Below are 15,971 nucleotides of genomic sequence, written 5' to 3' on the forward strand. Positions count from 1 at the left end.
TCTTCACCACGCTTCTGTACTCCACATCATTGTCCTCAGTGATGCAGCCCACAATCTGAGAACTTCTGGGGATGAAGACCTCAGCTGACATCACTGAAGACAGTGATGAGTGGGAGACTAGTGTACATCATACGGTACAGAGCAACAAGCTGTCCCAGGACCTGACATCATAAGAAACTCACTCCATGCGACATGGAGTGACAGAGGGAAGAAAGGTTTTAATTGCACAGTGTGTTGCAAGATGTTTAATCGTAGGGGAAATATGGAGAAACATGATTCATACAGGTGAAATGAACTTGACTTGTGAAGTTTGTCACACAGTCTTTAGTCGATTATCTAATCTAAAAAGAGACATGAAGACCCATACAGGGGAAAAGTCCTTTATTTGTACAGTTTGTAGCCACAACTGTATTCAAAAGAATAATCTAAAAACATGAGGACTCATAAGAGCTGTTTACTTGTGATGTTTGTATCAAAGAATTTCATGACAAACGTATTCTAAAAAGAGGGGGAAAAGTCCTTAACTTGTACAGTTTGTGGCCATGGCTGTATTCAAAAGGATGATCTAAAAAAACACATGAAGACCCATACAGGGGGAAAGCCCTTTACTTGTAAAGTGTGTTACAAAGCCTTTGGTAAGTAATCTAAAGAGAAGACTCATACCAGCGTATGTTAAATTATACATTATAAAAATAACATGTCATTATTTGTGCTACATAAAATACTTGTAAGGCAGCATTGGAAAGAGACTTTGAAAGGGCACTTAAAGGTCATTGTGTTACATAACATAACTAATACTGATAATAACTAATAACTGCTTAATACTGCTATCCTAAAGATAAATTAATACAAATGGTAACTGATAAAAGGTCATAAGGAATCACATCTGTTGTGGTTCTTTCAAATGTGAAATGAAATGGATGAAAATGAATGGCAACTGGTCAGTTGAATGCAATAATGTCCTTTGGGTTCAATAAAGTATCCATGTTCCACATGGAACCATCTGTTGTTCTTTAAAAAGTTAATATAAATGTAAAGACGCACTGTGTGTGTGTGTGTGGGGGGGGGGGGTAAGGCAGCAGATTAAATAAACATTCAAACAGTAATGTCAGACATCAGATAGGCAGAAGTATTCATCTTGTCCGTCTTCCTTCACAGCTGGATACGTCTTCCTCCTAGCAACCTTTCTCCTTCTCCGGACTAGAGAGAGAGAGAGAGAGAGAGAGAGAGAGAATGACATTTATTCACATATTTCCGTCTCTCTCTCAGAGGGCTGATATTCACATATTTCCGTCTCTCTCTCAGAGGGCTGATATTCTGATAACACAGAAAAGTACTCAGTGTTACTTTGTTACAAATGGATAAAACAATAAACGTACATCGTCTCTGTTGGGTAGAAACCAAAACGGTTACTTTTTGGAATTCAAATTGTGTGACACTGCAGTATGATCAAGTTGGTCATTAATTTACGAAAAAAAGGTTTCTGCCCGACAGCAACGATATACAGATACTGTATGTCTAGTTATTATGGATAATCTGACTTACTAAATGCCAAACCTTAGAAGTAAACAGCTCTAGATTCACCAGTTGGATTTCAAACCTTAAATATATACACTAGTGTTATTATATACACACAGATAAATAGATACGAGAACATCAAATGGTACACATTACAATGTGTACAATATTGTTATACCCGTCGTCTGCAGTGTGCAAACTAATATTAAATTATCAATTTACTATTCTAATGAAAACATGAATATATATATATATATATATATATATATATATATATTCTATTTATGTAGTATTCATGAAATACATTTGTGAATGAAGGTAGCAGATCTACAAGCTCTCCATACAACTTGTAGATCTGCCTTTTTCGACGAGCGACAACATTGTAGTAAGAGTATAAATGCAGCCCTAAAAGTCACATTTTGTTTAGGGATTTATATATATATATATATATATATATATATATATGGCCCATTGATTTTTTCCATAAATATATCCAAAAATATTTATAGCAATTAATTTAGAATCAAGCCATCCAGGATCCTGGTGAACTCGTGACCATAAAACATTTGATTCTTTGAATAATCATAATAAATAATATATGATAATATCATAATAATACTATAATAATTTAATAATTACCCTTTTTTGCAATCAAATGTTTTATGGTCATGATTCACCAGGATCCTGGATGGCTTGATTCTACGCTTAAAATAATTGCTATAAATATTTTTGGATATCTTTATGGAAAAAATGGATTCTACGCTTAAAACGGACAAATTAATGGGGTCTGGATCGATGGAACAAGACAATGGCCGCTATAACTTCTACTACAAGTCAGTTCTCTGTACTCCTCCATTACATTCAATGCCGTTAGAATAAATGATTCAATCAATTAAGACGACATACAGAGAAGAGTTTAGATCATTTCCTGTTTATACAAAACTTTGTATTTACAAACCGAGACATTTAAACAGATAAAATAAAAAAACATTCCTCCATTTAGACTCGATTTAACGCGAGAAATAAGTCTCAGAGAGAGAGATAAAGAGAGAGAGAGGACGAGAGAAAGTGCATGAGTGATTACAAACATCCTTTGAGATTCCAATGGGAACCAATTGGATGGTTTAATCCATGCTCTATTAGAATAAGAATGTTATACTGGATTCTTCTATTGGATATAATCCAATAGAATGATCCAGTAGCTCACATGTCTCTCCATGGCACATTGTGCGCTTGCAGATCTATTTTCCCCATGTTCCACACCCGTACGTTTTGTTCTAGTTAAGGTGAAACCAGATCAAAGGTATTGTTCCTTCATTTCTCTTTTCTCCACCACAAAATAAATCAATCCAACAGGTCACATACATTTTCATTCCATTCTTTAAATAAATTCTCTTTTCAAATTTTAGCTGCATAAACAACCCGTCTATCAGTTGGGTGATTTGTAAAAAAGAAAAGGAAATGATAATACCAGCACCATGTTTACCCTCTTTCACATCAAAATTACTTAATAATGAATTAACTAAAATACCTTCTCCCTTTGAGATGAAAATAAAATAATCATTAATAAACAAACTTTTTTTCAAGTGATATTTCAACATCAGGCAAACATTCATTAAACACTATCCTGCCATTAACAGTGTCAGATCATTGAATCAATAGACCTGAATGGACAGGCCGTGGATCCATTGGAACAATGTGGCTAAAGAGCTACATTACATTTACTGATGGACATTATTCTGATTGATAATTCATCAATGAATAACTGATAAGACTGACAAACAGCTGTGCAATGACCTCCAACATTACGTGGATGAAATGATATGATTGTTTAAGCATCGAATATCATCCATTTCTCAACTTTGTAAATATATCGTTTCATTACGGTCTTGTTTAAAGGGACATTTCAGATTTTTAACCTAAAATCCCATTGTTCTGCAACTGTCGTTTTGCATCAGAGGGCATAGGCTTTGTCGCTTTAGGCCAGATGACTCAAAACGACACTTTTTTCGCCATTGGGCGTGTCGTGAATTTACGCATTTCTGAAATGTATTAGTTTTTTTTTAACTGCACAGTGGTTCTCAAACCTTTTCATTTCAACAATAAATACAGTTAATATAACATTGTTAGACTGCAATGTTGCATTTTGGTCCTAAAAAAAACAATCATTTAGCTGGGGACCCCCTGGAAACCCCTCAAGGAGGTTCCTGGACCCTACTTTGAGAACCATACTGATATATCTGATCTCACTCCAGAGCAGTGGGATTTTCAATAATAAACAAAATCAGCTAAAGTTTCCCTTTAATGCCTTTATTTTCTGTGATGATGGTAATCACATGTGACGACTACAGGTCACCACAGTGGACAATACTGATGCTGTCTGTTCCTGAACCCCTAAAGAAGCATTAGACTGAAGATAGAATATCTCAAGAGAGATGTGTTGGCTCACTCTCATTTTCAAATGCTTCTACCTAAAATTGATGTAACTACACATTGACATCATTCCGAGCCTCGGACAGACTGGTTCCAGAAGCTTTACTCTAAAACCCGATCACTGACTCCCCAGACTATAGGTCAGGAAAGTCTTTCCGAACTGGGAGATATTCAGAGTATGTATTATGCTTAAAGTGTCAATACATGCTCCTTTCGACGTCGGAAAAGACTAGAGATGTACCGACACCATATTTTCCAGTCGATACAGAGTACCAATCTGATACCCATGTAGTAATAATAACTAAAAAAATAAATCGAGGACAGTGGTTCTCAAAGTGGGGTCCAGGGAGATAGAGTGTACACTCCCAGAGTTATGGCCACTATCAGAGTTATGGGGGTCATTGAAATTAATTAAGTGCAACATCAACTGAAGCATTTCAAATACAAAATAATGTATAAATGTAAATTATATATTATGTGATATCATAATGACTCGTCAATACCGATACCAGTATTTTAGGCTGTATCGGCAGCTTTTAGAAAAGACCCGTTTCGGACGGGCTTTCCGAACTAGACCAGAAGTTCTGAATGACGTCAACATTTGTAGTTATTTTACCTCCATTTCTGAGAGGTCTGTACAACGGAAGCTCCAAAAACTAGTCTAAAATAAAGCTGATGTATTCCGGCGTGAAAATAAGTCGTGCTGAAAATCTAATTAGTAAAGTGGTTCTGTAATCTTCAGAACTGTAGTTCGCTGGTGGGGTGCCCACATGCTAATGGGGCTGCATCGGGCATGTTTTACACAATCATACTGTACTTCACAACCAATATTTATCATTCAAACAACAACACATTAACAAAAAATAAAAAAATAAACATTTTACGTTAAGAGTTAAAGCCTTTACAACATTCTAGACAACACCGTCTGTAGAACTCAGCTGCACTGAGCATCTTAGCCTACTGGAAGCCACCATAGGTCCCATGTAGAAATGTTGGTTAGTATAAACTTTTGATTCAAATGTCATCTATAGGCTTCGCAGATGAGATTAATCTTGGTTGCTAAAAGTTGCATGTTGAGCAATTTGAGTAATTCGCATAATATGTGACCATACCATTAACAACAAGGCCAAAATAAATCTAAATTTCATCATTCTTTAAGTAGCATGTGACGTGTCAAACTAGGGGGTTTTCATGATTCTGAATCCATTCCAAGCATTAGTTTTGCACAAAAAACACTCCTTGGGCTAAAAACAGCCATAGCCGTCATCACAAATGTGATGAGGTCTTCACATTTGGACACATAACGGGCAATGGTATGGTCACATATTATGCTAATTACACAAATGGCTCAACGTGCAACTTTTAGCAACCAAGCTGAATTTCATCCAATAGGCCTATAGATAACATTTCTAACATAAAGGTTTACTAATCACCAATTCTGGGTTCATGAAATTTCCAGTAGACTATCTGTACATTATTTATCTAGGAGAAATCTAAACTCTTTGTGGCCTTTTCTTTTTGTACAGATGACATGAAGGCTAGGCCTGTCACAATTATGACATAATCGCTTATCGCAAATTTTGTGTAACAATAATCATGATGTAAAATGTTATAATATTGTTGTAACAAGTAATCATCATGTAAGATGTTATAATCGTGACAGCCCTAATGAAGGCACAGACACTATCGTCAAACAACCAGAACGTGATGCATGTCTATACCATGTGATGTGAAACATACTGTAAAACTATATTAGCCTTATTTCCATCGTTATCATTCCACCGTTTAAATAAAATCATATTCACCACCAGAATCACTTCCAGTGTGTGTGCGCGTGTAGCCAGTGTTATTCAGTTATTAAGTCTGATTCCTGTCAATAAACAAGCTACTTAAAAAAAGAAATGATACCGTCAATGGCCAAATAGAAATATGAGCTATATTATACCATATAGATATGAGCTATATTCCTTTGTGCGTGGTACTACAGCCACAAGTATATATTGTGTCATAAAATATATCTCTCCAACCACTGCTTTCAGACCCATCCCTACACTTACAGATCTGTAAGTCCCATCCCTACACTTACAGATCTAATCTGTAAGTCATCCTTACACTTACAGATCAGAGAAAGGACTAAGCATGAGGAAGATGAAGACATGCAACCACAACCAGCAGAACAAACACCTCCGTCCTGATATCACACACACACACACACACACACACACACACACACACACACCAGCTGTACCATGTAACCTTTGTGAATACAATGTTATTTTGTACAGTATGTACAGTATATTTTAATACAATATAACCTCTATTGAGACATTTAGATCCTGTGTCTACTGTCTAGGTTGGACACAGTCTTTGATACGATCTGGTTTTGATTTGACACAAATGTCTTCTCCCCTGAGCAAGCATGCAGGCTTTATTGGCTCAGTGGTAAAATGTTCAGCACCTCTGAAGGAGACCTGGGTTCACATCCCGGGTAGAACACAGTAAAGTTACATAGTGCAGCTTTGACACTGTAAAAAAACAGTTCTATATGAAGCCATTTGGGTTCTATTGAAAGGCCCACATCAAAGGGTTCCATGAAGGACCTTTATGAGTTATGAAGAGAGCTTCCCCCCCACACTACTGTCCGTCTGTTCCATGAAGGACCTTTATGAGTTATGAAGAGAGCTTCCCCCCCACACTACTGTCCATGAAGGACCTTTATGAGTTATGAAGAGAGCGTCCCCCCCCCACACTACTGTCCGTCTGGTCTAAAGGTCACGTCTAGCGTTTACATTTCAGAATGGGAGACTGTTACACAGTTTTTTGTTTCTGTGCAATAATTGTCACATTTTGTCATCAGAATGAACTGAATCAATCTGATCTGGGTTCGTCGCTACCACACCTCCACTTGCCTGATTAAAAAAAAAAGAAAAACTGTTCAGAAAAACTCTGACGATAATAATAAATATTACAGTTGTAATAATAAATCAGCCGTGTTCGATCATAAGGCTTAGAAAACATAAGGAATAAATACTTTTAAGGCAGGAGAGGCCATAATGAGACATTAAACTAAACGTGGACATGTCCTCCACACAGAGGGACAGAGAGCGTCTCTTGTGCTTTCAGAAAAGTTATTCGAGCTACGCCCTGATTCATACCGGAACTAGCCGATGTACAAGCTTGTAGATCGGCTATTTTCGGTGCAAGACACAATGCCAACAGAGCATAATCAGGCTTTTAGTTCCACAGAAGATGAAGTGTCTTTGGCCATCCAGTAAAATGCAGAGAGAAAGAGAGAATAATGAAGAATTGTTATGTTCAGAGAGAGTGAAGAAGAAAACAAAAGTTCAATGTCTTTAGTAGCAATCCTCCTTCTCTCCTCTTGTCCTGTCTTCTTCTGTCTGTCCTCCTACCAAATCATCTGCTCATCAAGAACTCCTCCAATGAGAACAGTTTAATTACTTACAACGGAGAGCGGAGAAGAAGAAGAGAGAATTGAGGATTCTCAATATGTTGTTAAACATCCAACTAACTAACTGCCTCCGAAAGAAAGAGATTAGATAGAAACAGATAGAGGGATAGATAGAATAGAGGGATAGATAAACAGACAGACAGACAGACAGAAGGGAGAGAGGGGAATAAATAAAGATAGACTTTAGTTTCTTTGTTGGACTGACAGCCTAGCTGGTCTGACAAGGAGGGAGCGATTGTCAATGAAACAAAACAAAGCCATGAGAAATGTTTTAGTTTTTGTCTCATTTGATCAGGACTGACTTGGGGAGGAAAGAGTCCATGTCTGATGCGCCATCTGTCCCGTTTCCTCCTCCCATCACCTCTGAGGAGCCCAGCGACGACGAAGATGGCGACGACAGTGACGAAGATGGCGACACGGCTTTGGGCAGACTGTACATGTAGACGGCTCCAATCACCATGGCGGAACCGCCCGCGAACACGGGGTCCACGTGGAAGGCGAACAGGTAGACAGACATCACCGTGGAGACCACGATGCTGAAGGACGTGGCGAAGCCCTTGAGGATGTTGTCGGCGTACTTCACCACCACGGCCACCAGGAGGCCCCCAAACGCCTGGTTGAGGATGACCGACCACACCATGGGGGTGTAGCCGAAGAAGAAGCCCTGGACGGCCACCTGGAAGGGGTGCGAGGGTTAATTAGAACCAATTCAATATTGATGGAAATGTCTGGCATGGTGATGACACCTGTACGGATATTATACAGAACTCGTACTCAAATAATTGATACCGATTGATATTGATTGATACTCAGATTGAGTCCCTCCCCCACAAACCGTAGGCGAGTCTCATTACTCCTGAAGAACCAGGACTGTGATAGCCAGAGTATACAAAATATACAGAAGGGTATAGATGATTATTGCATTTGCATACCAAATGCAATCTTTACAGGTCCATTTTATCAAGTATAGAGGGTTTAAGTGGTACTGAATTTGCAACTCAACAAAAGCTAATTCATCCTAGTGTATGACTATGACGGAGTTCAATTTCACGATAAATTTAAATCTCTGCGATACCATAATTGTGAGCGTTTCCCCCCCCCCCATCACAATAAACGATAAGGACCATCGTCCCATCCCTAAATGAGGCGATGATGTAATAATGGCGGCAGGCGGGCGTACCTGTGCGCCGTCGTTCCACCACATTCCCAGCAGGCCCAGCGTCGTGCCGAACAGCCCCAGCTGCACGTTGCGCACCCACACGGAGGCGGAGCTTCCCTTCAGGATCTTCTCAAAGTAGACGCCCGCGAAGCCGGACGACAGGCAGCTGATCACCACGGCGACCAGCCCCACGGAGTAGTTCTGATCCGTCGAATCAGAGGCAGACTCCTTCTGGCCCTCCTGTTGCACCTGGAGTACAATGATGATAATAATAGAACAATAGAGCAATATTAAAACAACGACAATAAGAACAATAACAATCAGTGGTAGAAAGTAACAGTTTACTCAATTATATGACAGCTGTAGTTAGTAATTACTAGATTATTATAACAAAACCTACACATTAAGTGATAGATGATTATGCATTATTACTATATAGGTTAAAGCAATATGTAACTTTTCTTTATTACCATCAGGGGATAAATTGAATCTGGAGTTTCTGGACTATAAGGTCAAATTCCGTGTGTCTAGGTGAGATGTAACCTTTGACACGAAATGTCTCACCCTCACGGTACCACCCAATTGTAGAAGTTATATTGTATTAAGTTGAAAAGAGGTCTTGAGCCGGTCTTGAGCCCCAAACTTTTATTTCATGAAGAGATATGTTTCAACCCCTTCGGGTCTTCGTCATTCAGACCTTTAGTACTAGTAAACACAAACACACCCCAACCGACACTCAGTCTCTCCCTCCTCTTCCTCCCTTTAGCCGAGACTAGAGGGAGGAACTTAACGTTTGTGTTGTTAAGTATATTCTAACACCAATACGTTTAATAATAACCATTAATCATGATGCTACTAACTAACCTGTACAATAGCCACCCCTGCAAACAGCAGTAGCAGAGAAACCCACTGCATTCTGGACAGAGACTTCCTCAGCATCAGCACACTGAACAATGCTGTGGTCAGGATCTTCAGCTGGTAGGTCACCTGGAGACGAGACTCACTTATAGTCAATACACCCCCAAACACAATGAATGCTTTGGTGAGGATTCCGATACCAGAATTTTAGGCAGTATATTTCTCCAGTCCAACGGCGTCGTCGGTGTATGACCGAGAGAGCGCTATAGTTTTCCAGGACAGGATAAAGTTGTGTGCTTTGCACTTGTTTGTTTAATGAGTTCTTTATCAACACTGCCCAGGATGTCCACACACATCTTAAAACCGCAGGGTGCGCAGGACGTGTGGGCACATTTTAAGGTCATTTTTATCGATATAAAACAGGATCATTGCTAGGCAGCGCCTTGCTCAGCTCCTCCCGACCTGTTTACTTCCTCGTTTACGGCAAGGACTATCTAAAGAGGACGAGAAGTGAAGACCGTACGGTGGACGCCATGTTGCTCCATGGAAGGAAAGAAACATACGCAGTTGAGACCAGGAAGTTGTACATGCCCAAATTTGTGCATGTACAACTTCCTGGTCTCAACTGCGCATGCTTCCAGGGAGCAACATGGCGTCCAACGTATGGTCTTCGCTTCTCGTCCTCTTTAGATAATCCTTGGTTTACGGCCCAACGAAATACCCTATTTTCTCTGAATCTACACAGCATGGATGTTCTGCACTGGTCCAATTTCTGAATTCAAGTTACAATTTAGCAGACGCTCTTAATCCAGAGTGATTTACAGTAAGCAAGAACAAAATATGGTTAATAGATCAAATACATTAAAAAAATGGTCTTCAAGAATCATACCTAAGCTAAGAACCTAACTGGAATATCTATATAATGAAATGATGAAACTATACACTATAGTGTGTCTACATGCAATCTAATTTACATAAGTTGAGCCTTTGCATATACGCCTGTAAGGTCGTCAAGGCTACGGGCTAAAATGGAGTCTGTGTTAGGTTTTCAGACTACGGCGGAAGATTGGGTGTGTGTTACCTGGAAGGTAGCAGCAGGCAGGTTGGAGATGGCTACATACTGCAGGTTGTTCTGCAGCGTGTAGATAAGGGAGGGGACAGCCATCTTCAGTGTGTCCTTGTACTGGACAAATATACTGTCACACAGGAACAACACTGTCTGCTTCAGATTACCTGCACACACACACACACACACACACACACACACACACACACACACACACACACACACACACACACACACACACACACGTAAGTGCATATGTCCTAAAAACTTTCACTTTTAAGGATTCAAATAAAGTAGATCTGCTACTTTTGATGCTTTGTGTGAAGCGTTAGTATATCAGACAAGTATGGCTATAATTTAGGTTTTACGGCCAAGCTACACCAGGCCTTTCTCGCGCGTTTACCCTAAACGCAAACCCCGCGCGTGCGTTTTTTTAAATAGGACTGGACCTAAATTCAACGCGCGCGAAAAGCCTGGTGTAGCCCGGCCGTTAGGAGTGGACATATCACAAAATTAAATTTTAATATGTAGATAGGTTTCTGCCCGACAGCAACGATATGCTTACACTTGCACCACAATACTTTACAAATATTGGAGTGGAAATATATTCTCTCCATTACTTTTTCGATTAATTGAATAGCCGAGAAGTGTTTATTTTTGTATAAACTTTTTTTTCCTATACAGTATATCAACAAACCAAAATATATACAGCTCCATCTCAATGAATTAGAATATTGGTAAAAGTTCATTTTCTTCCGTAACATAATTAAAAAAGTGAAACTTTCATATATATTCTAAATTCATTGTGCAAGAGGAAGGTGTGAGACATGAGACTGACGGCCAAGCTACACCAGGCTTTTCTCGCGCGTTTTCTCCCGCGCGTGCGTTTAATTTAGGTCCAGTCTTATTTTAAAAACGCACGCGCGGGCCACGCGTTTAGGGTAAACGCGCGAGAAAAGCCTGGTGTAGCTTGGCCGTCAACAATACAAATTCATTTTATAAGCTTCGGCTTCAGCCCTAACCTTTTCGGCCAATTAGTCACCTTGTTGACTAAGTTGTAGGCTACTGTATGCCTATCAATTGTATTGTTTTTAACAAATGACCGAACTAAAAATAAACTAACTAACTAAAAAATTACGGCTGTTATCAAACAAACCTGGGCTTCCATAACACCTCAACAGTGCCACAGGCTGATCACCTCCATGCCACGCCCCATTGATGAAATAATTTGTTCAAAAGTAGCCCAGACCAAGTATTGACTGTATGCATTAATATACTTTTCAGATGGTCGACATTTCTCATTTAAAAAACTCATTTTTGTGGTCTCGTAAAATATTCTAATTTGTTGAGATAGGATTTTTTTTATTTTCATGAGCTGTACGCCATAATAACTTTTACACAATATTCTAATTCATTGAGATGGAGCTGTATATATATATATATTTAGATTTATGATATAAGACAAAATCTTTAAGTCTGATGATGATCAACCACTTAAGGCCTATTTTATTCATCGTTGTATAACAGTGTCACTCAAAAATAGTAAAAATGGCCGATCTACGTTCTGCAGCGCGTTGTGAGCTTGTAGATCAGCTATTTTTGGCTAATGTTTCCCCCCAGAATATGGATGCTGCGGTTCTAGTGGTTAATATCGTATACAAAAACTGTACATATAGATAAATACAGTGAGATTTGATCTTTTTTGGGCATCCCTAATTTTTCATGGACATTCAATTGAATTCCAGATAGTAGCAGCCATACAGTACGTACATCTCTTCTGCAGGATGATGATGAGCAGACAGGTCAGCAGCTTGAGGATCTCCGCCATAACGACGGCTGAGGTGGTGAAGAAGCGGTCTCCGGGCAACGTGCGGACGTATCGTATGCTGAGGATGAGCGACGCATTCTGGACCACCAGCACCGCCAGGCTGATGTACTTCAACTTGCTGTTGGCTGCACGAAACGAGAGGTAAAAGCACAGGAAATGTCACAAAAGCCCAACGCACTCACAACGCCTGGCACTAGTTTGGCTATTTTCACAACATTTCTGTGTAACTGTGGGCCCCTTCCCTACTTCCTTCTCTACACAGGTGTTACCGATTATACTAATTAAGGCTCTGTTCCATTTAGTGTACAGTGAGTGGTTCTCAAACCTTTTCATTTCAAGGACCCCCGTAACTCTGAGACGAGACCCACTGATTGTTTCCAGTGAGCCAACATGCACAATAGCAGCACCCTGACTCTGTTTGACCATCGTTAACACCTGTGAAGGAAGTCGGAGAGGCCCGGAAGTAGGAATAGTTATTTCCAAAATGGCGTACGTGCATAGAGCCTATTGACATTGACAAAAGCATGTGACATCATGGAACATCTGGCCAACACCTTCAACAAGTACAGAGACAACAATAAATTAAGTAATTAACAATACATATTACAACAATAAAGAATAAACTAACATCATCGTCATCAACCATTTACAGCATTCGGTCCAACGATGGGTTCCACTGACCATGTTACATTTGTTGGGTGTGGCTCCTACATTACAACACTGAACAAACAGGTTGTTAGAACAAGTAGGGTGTGTGTGTGTGTGTCTAAATTACACTACACATGATAACTGTTGAGAGCTCTGGCTTTGTGTGTGTGTGTCTAAATTACACTACACATGTGTAATGTGTGTGTGTGTGTGTGTGTGTGTGTGTGTGTGTGAGTGAGAGAGACACACGTATCCTGGTCACACTCACGAGTCACGACGCGCCAATCAAGAAACACGGGGAAGGTTGCCGTATATTAGATTAGTCGATGGCTGGCTCTTCCAAGACAGATTTTGCGCTCTCATTAGAGCGGTGTAAGTGTCATCCAACCGTTTCTCTAATTTCTTTGAAAGTGTCCATGTCTCGGAGCCATAGAGTAGAATCGGCTCGACGATCGTCCTAAATACTGGGGACCCTAACCTTCACTGGAAAATCCTCAGTGATTAAATGTTTTATCTCTGACTCCACAATCTATGGACATGTTTGTTAAGACATGATTTGATATGGTCATTGGTCTGTGACAGACAGGGGTTCCATGGGGTCAACAGCACAATAGCATCACTATCAGTTGAGTTTAACCACATCAGCCATTTGAAAATGCCCCATCTACAAGCTCACAATGCATTGACACGTCAGATATATTTTAAACATTTTAACAGATCTTGTATGGGGGTCCCGGGTCCCTGCCATGGCACATAATATTTTCAGGTGGGGGTCTGAGGCCAAGAAAAATGTTCCAGAACTGCCACTGGTGTGTGACTTGGTCCACCACCATTGCAGTTGCAGCAATAGTGAAATTTTGATCAAAATAGACATTCTTGTACGTTCTCTACTTGTACATGTAATAATGGTGAAGATGAATTATCAACCATAAAGCTGAGGACCACCTGGAACCCCTCAATGACCCCACGTTGAACCCCTGCTACACAAACACTAGTAGGCTAGAGCTAGAGTAGACTAGTACTCCACAGTACTGCAAACTAGTGACATCACACAGTAAAACACATAATACACCACAAGGTTAATACTAAGCATTGACAATACAATGACAAGTACAGTTACTTGCATTTAGCATTTAGCTCAAACAAAAACTGTTTAAACTTGTCCAGTTGCTAAAATTCAGCTCCTGAACAAACATTATGAATGTTTTCGCTCCTCTGGTATAATCCGGAAGTAAAACACACGCACAAAAAACAACTATTATTCATAGTAATGTGATTTTGATGTGTCCTTACCTTCTTGTTTGCGTTCACCGGCCTGGCTCGCCATGTTGGCAACAACCAGCTGTTACACGGAGACTGGTGACCCAAACAATTTGGCGCGCCAGAGGTCGCTGTTCTGCCCGTAGAGATCCCCGTCAGCTACTAAAAGTCCAAATGGTTCTGACAAGAAAATGTGCCTTTTCCATCAAGCATTAGTCAGGCTAAAATTGCAAAACGCTTCGGTTTATCTGATCTAAAATACCTTTATCTTATCTTTATTTACCAGTTAATCCCATTAACAGATCAAAGTTATCTTTTCAAATCATCCTGATGGGAGTCTCGTCATCTGACTCTTGTGGTTTTCCACAAATAATTTTATTTATTTATCATAGGATTAAATAAAAAAAGACGTTTTACAAGGAAAAAGGGCGACCTAAGGAGTAAACATCCGAACGGGTCACCGATTTGGGCGCAACACCCTAGTGGTTTACTGCTGCTGCTGCTGTACTGACGTCCTCCGGGCTCCGGGTCGTTTGTTTCCTTAGGAACAAAAATCTCCCTCATGAAGTCATGTAGCTCAGTCCAACAGTCCAACAGAACCTGCAATGTCCTACCCGTCCTACCATAACCAAAACATTGACAAACAACAGAACAGAAGCTGTTCAGCACAAACACTTCCTTGTTGGTTTTGGTGCCGAGTCCTCCTTACTTCCAGGTAGCTACAATCAGATTGGCTGTTGTGGCCAAAGTAAGAGTGATGATCAGAGATCCTATTGGTCGTTGACGTTCGGAGGAGGGGCGTCGTAGGCCCCCACTCATTGGCCCCTCGTTGTAACTTGTATGCGTGGCAACAACAAGTAACTTGATTGAATATTATTTGAATAGTTTATTAGAAGTCTACAAATGCACCACATCCCTGTACGACTGTCTGTCTGTACGTCTGTCTGTGTGTAGCCTACGGCTGTAATCCACGTAACTCGAGAACCGTTCGCCCCACGACTACAAATTAAATTCGACACACCCCACAGGGAGTGCAGTGCCCGGTGTCGAGTCGGTCGGACCCACGGTTGTCCAGAAACGCCACAAAAAGTCTCTACCCGTGGGTGGGGGTGGGGGGGTACTTGGGAGTAGGGGTAATATTGGTGGGGTTTTCTTTTAAAGGATAAAAAGAGAAAAATCCACAAACATGCAATGACTACCATGAAACGCACCTACTGTAAATATATATATGTGCTATGTACTTATGTATGTATTATGCAATGTGTCACTGCAAAGATGTGGAATAAAAATTCAATAAAAAAAAAAAAAGAAAAAAAAAAAGCCTCTACCCGGGATGTGGAAAGGGCCCCTGCCCAGGCTCCATATATGGAGCTGGCCTGTTCTGAGTCTCTGACATCACAACACTCCTTTGTGGGCATGCTGAAGTGTTCTGACATCACAACACTCCATATTTGGGCATGCCTGACAGAACTCCATATAAAGTGACACAGAGAGAGATAAAGAAATCTCCATGGCCATACAAGGGACACAGACAGATGGGTGGAACAGGTATTCAACGAAACACAGAACTCCATATATAGGAATAAAGGGACACAGAGAGACAGAAATCTCCATATATTGACATGGGTACAACGGGTAGGCCTATTGCATAACCAGGTGGGACATTGATCTCCAACTTCCATTGTTACAAGAACTCCATATATGGGCATAACATTTTAAGGGACACAGATAC

The 15,971-nt window shown here is 40.2% G+C and overlaps 1 protein-coding gene across 3 annotated transcripts; it reads right to left on the reverse strand.

The window, feature by feature from the left end:
* Nucleotides 1-396: 396 nt before the first annotated feature.
* Nucleotides 397-14,935, reverse strand: slc35a2 (solute carrier family 35 member 2). Of its 3 annotated transcripts, XM_079523879.1 has the most exons (8): nt 14,523-14,935; nt 14,273-14,419; nt 12,274-12,456; nt 10,519-10,670; nt 9,444-9,566; nt 8,601-8,828; nt 7,723-8,096; nt 397-1,200 (listed from the first exon to the last, which is right to left on the reverse strand). In XM_079523879.1, exons 2-8 carry the CDS (start codon nt 14,304-14,306, stop codon nt 1,176-1,178), a joined length of 1,119 nt encoding a protein of 372 aa, XP_079380005.1. In that variant the 5' UTR covers nt 14,307-14,419; nt 14,523-14,935; the 3' UTR covers nt 397-1,175. The 3 variants fall into 3 exon arrangements, with proteins under 3 accessions (XP_079380005.1, XP_079380004.1, XP_079380006.1); XM_079523878.1 differs by having other exon boundaries at nt 14,273-14,935; XM_079523880.1 differs by lacking the exon at nt 397-1,200 and having other exon boundaries at nt 2,429-8,096; nt 14,273-14,935.
* Between the last annotated feature and the right edge of the window lie 1,036 nt (nt 14,936-15,971).

Source organism: Electrona antarctica (assembly GCF_951216825.1).
Source record: "Electrona antarctica genome assembly, chromosome: 2".
NCBI classification, from domain to species: domain Eukaryota; kingdom Metazoa; phylum Chordata; class Actinopteri; order Myctophiformes; family Myctophidae; genus Electrona; species Electrona antarctica.

Bases quoted from the DNA above. Each gene is read 5' to 3' on its own strand.
- slc35a2 (XM_079523879.1), bottom strand. From the start codon at position 14,306: ATGGCGAGCCAGGCCGGTGAACGCAAACAAGAAG. The intron at 10,671-12,273 runs GTACGTACTGTA...GTGTGTGTGCAG, and splicing joins CATCATCCTGCAGAAGAGAT to GTAATCTGAAGCAGACAGTG. The intron at 8,097-8,600 runs GTACGCCCGCCT...CACCCCTTCCAG, and splicing joins GGTGGAACGACGGCGCACAG to GTGGCCGTCCAGGGCTTCTT.